At 31.0% G+C, this 1,976-nt stretch overlaps 1 protein-coding gene across 1 annotated transcript; it reads left to right on the top strand.

Annotated features, from left to right (window-relative positions):
• Positions 1 to 883: 883 nt before the first annotated feature.
• Positions 884 to 1,425, top strand: LOC123200151 (mitochondrial import receptor subunit TOM7-1-like). Its single transcript, XM_044615291.1, has one exon. The coding sequence runs from the start codon at positions 961 to 963 to the stop codon at positions 1,177 to 1,179; it is 219 nt and encodes a 72-aa protein (XP_044471226.1). The 5' UTR covers positions 884 to 960; the 3' UTR covers positions 1,180 to 1,425.
• Positions 1,426 to 1,976: the final 551 nt, after the last annotated feature.

Here is a 1,976-nt window from a genome sequence, read left to right as displayed (position 1 = left end):
AAATCAAAGATATTTATAATTATTATTAGTATAACTTTTAAAAATGTATTATAGTTTATTGATATTATTATATTGAAATTATTATGTAATTAATATATGGGTACATTAGGAAATTAAAAATACAAAAAAAAAATATTTTAGACATAATCAATGTAAAAAACAAATATATTGTATATCTTAAAATATAAGCAATTGATTACTAGTAAGTATTTAGTGAAAAAGAAAACAAAGTGGGGGCAAACAAACAGTTACGTTCTTTCTCGCTCCCAATAGAAAACCCTAAATCTTGGTCATCTCCAAAGATGAAACATCTTTGTCTGAGACAAAAAAAAAAACAAAGAAGATTCTTTATCTTTTACGGAGATGAAGATGTCTCAAATAAAGACGATTTCATCTTCGTTGGAGACAACCATCTAAGGTTTAGGGTTTTAGACTAGGATGAAGAGAGAAGCCAGGTGGAGGAGAGAACACGACTTGAGATGGTAAAATTCATTGTCTTTGGTGACGGTTTCAAAATCTTGAGAGAGAAATGGTCATTTTTTAAACTTTAAATAAAAAAAAATTATTATATTTTTAATCTAAGAGGAAAAATATGATAAATTTTTAGTTTTTTTAAATATTTTTAGTTAAATAGCATTTTTATCCTTAACCCTTATAATGAATTTTATCTTAATAATGAATATTTGGGTTTTGAAAGTTAATGAGCGGGGTTGGAATTTCACTAAACCTTGGGTGGGAATCCTTTTTTGGCCTTTGTTAAAAGTCAAAACAAGCATACTAAAATTCAGGGAGGCTTTCAGTCAAAACGCAAAGTATGGGAAATTTTAAAATTAATAAAAAATATAGGGAAAGCCGATAATTATGCAACAGTTATAACTGTTCAATTGAGGAATTAGGGTTTTAATCACAACAAACCTCCAAACCGAAAGAGCGAGAGGGAGAGACGGAGAGGCAGAAGGAATGGGTTCAAGGATCACACTTAAGAGCAAAGGCAAGAGTGTAAAGGGAGCGAAAGCAGCGGAGGAGAAATCGACAGCGGATTATTTGAAAGAGTGGAGCACATGGACCATGAAAAAGGCTAAGGTCATCACTCATTACGGTTTCATTCCTCTGATCATCATCATCGGCATGAACTCTGATCCAAAACCTCAGCTCTATCAGCTACTAAGCCCCGTCTGATATGCGTTCTGTCTTTTTGATTTAATTAATATTAAGAGGCTTTTTATCTGTCGAGTCTACATGATGTGAGGATATTAGGTTTTAATATGTGATTTTACTTTCTTGTTTTATGTAACTTTATGGATTTCTCCCTTCTAGTATACTGGCCATTTCAATTCTATATTCTCGGTTTAGTTTGTTTAAGGATTCTATTTGATTTGGCGAATTTGTTTAATTGAATAAATCAACGTATGGATTGAAATATAATTCATTGTCTGCTCTCTTGTCCTGTTTATTTTGGTTTGATAAGTTCGGATTGTTTAACTAGTTGTTTTCATGGTCCTAGATTAGAAAAATCATGACTGTAACTTTTTTTTTTTTTTATGTGTTGTGGAAAAATTGTTGATCATTTATTAATGAAACATTCAGTTATAGCCAAATCAACAAATTGACTCTCTTTTTCTTTTTTGTTTATTATCATTATTATTATTTGCTGCCTGAGATTTCTGGTAAAAGGGGTGAAAAGTTTATACTTTCAAGTTTTCATGCATTCCAATAAAAAGAAATTTATGTACTAGTTATAAATACTGAAGCTTTAAGGAAGGTGCAATGTCTTAGTCCGCTTGTGGAGTAGAATTTTGTTTTAGCCAGGTCTGGGGTGATCTGGTCTTACAATTTTCTCAGTGGATTGTGGTAAACATTTGGAAGAAAATAATGCAGACTGGTTTTCATAAGCTTGCATAGTTGTTTGCTTCAATTTCCTGAATGAGTAGAAACATAATGTGTATAAATAAATGGTTTAAGCAGAGTTTTTTACT

The sequence above is a fragment of the Mangifera indica genome, chromosome 17, assembly GCF_011075055.1.
Source record: "Mangifera indica cultivar Alphonso chromosome 17, CATAS_Mindica_2.1, whole genome shotgun sequence".
NCBI classification, from domain to species: Eukaryota; Viridiplantae; Streptophyta; class Magnoliopsida; order Sapindales; family Anacardiaceae; genus Mangifera; species Mangifera indica.
Note: the sequence above shows the minus strand (reverse complement) of the source record. Positions and strands in the feature narration are given on the sequence as shown.

Excerpts from the sequence above, each read along its gene's own strand:
- LOC123200151 (XM_044615291.1), top strand. The coding sequence starts at position 961 with ATGGGTTCAAGGATCACACTTAAGAGCAAAGGCAAGAGTGTAAAGGGA.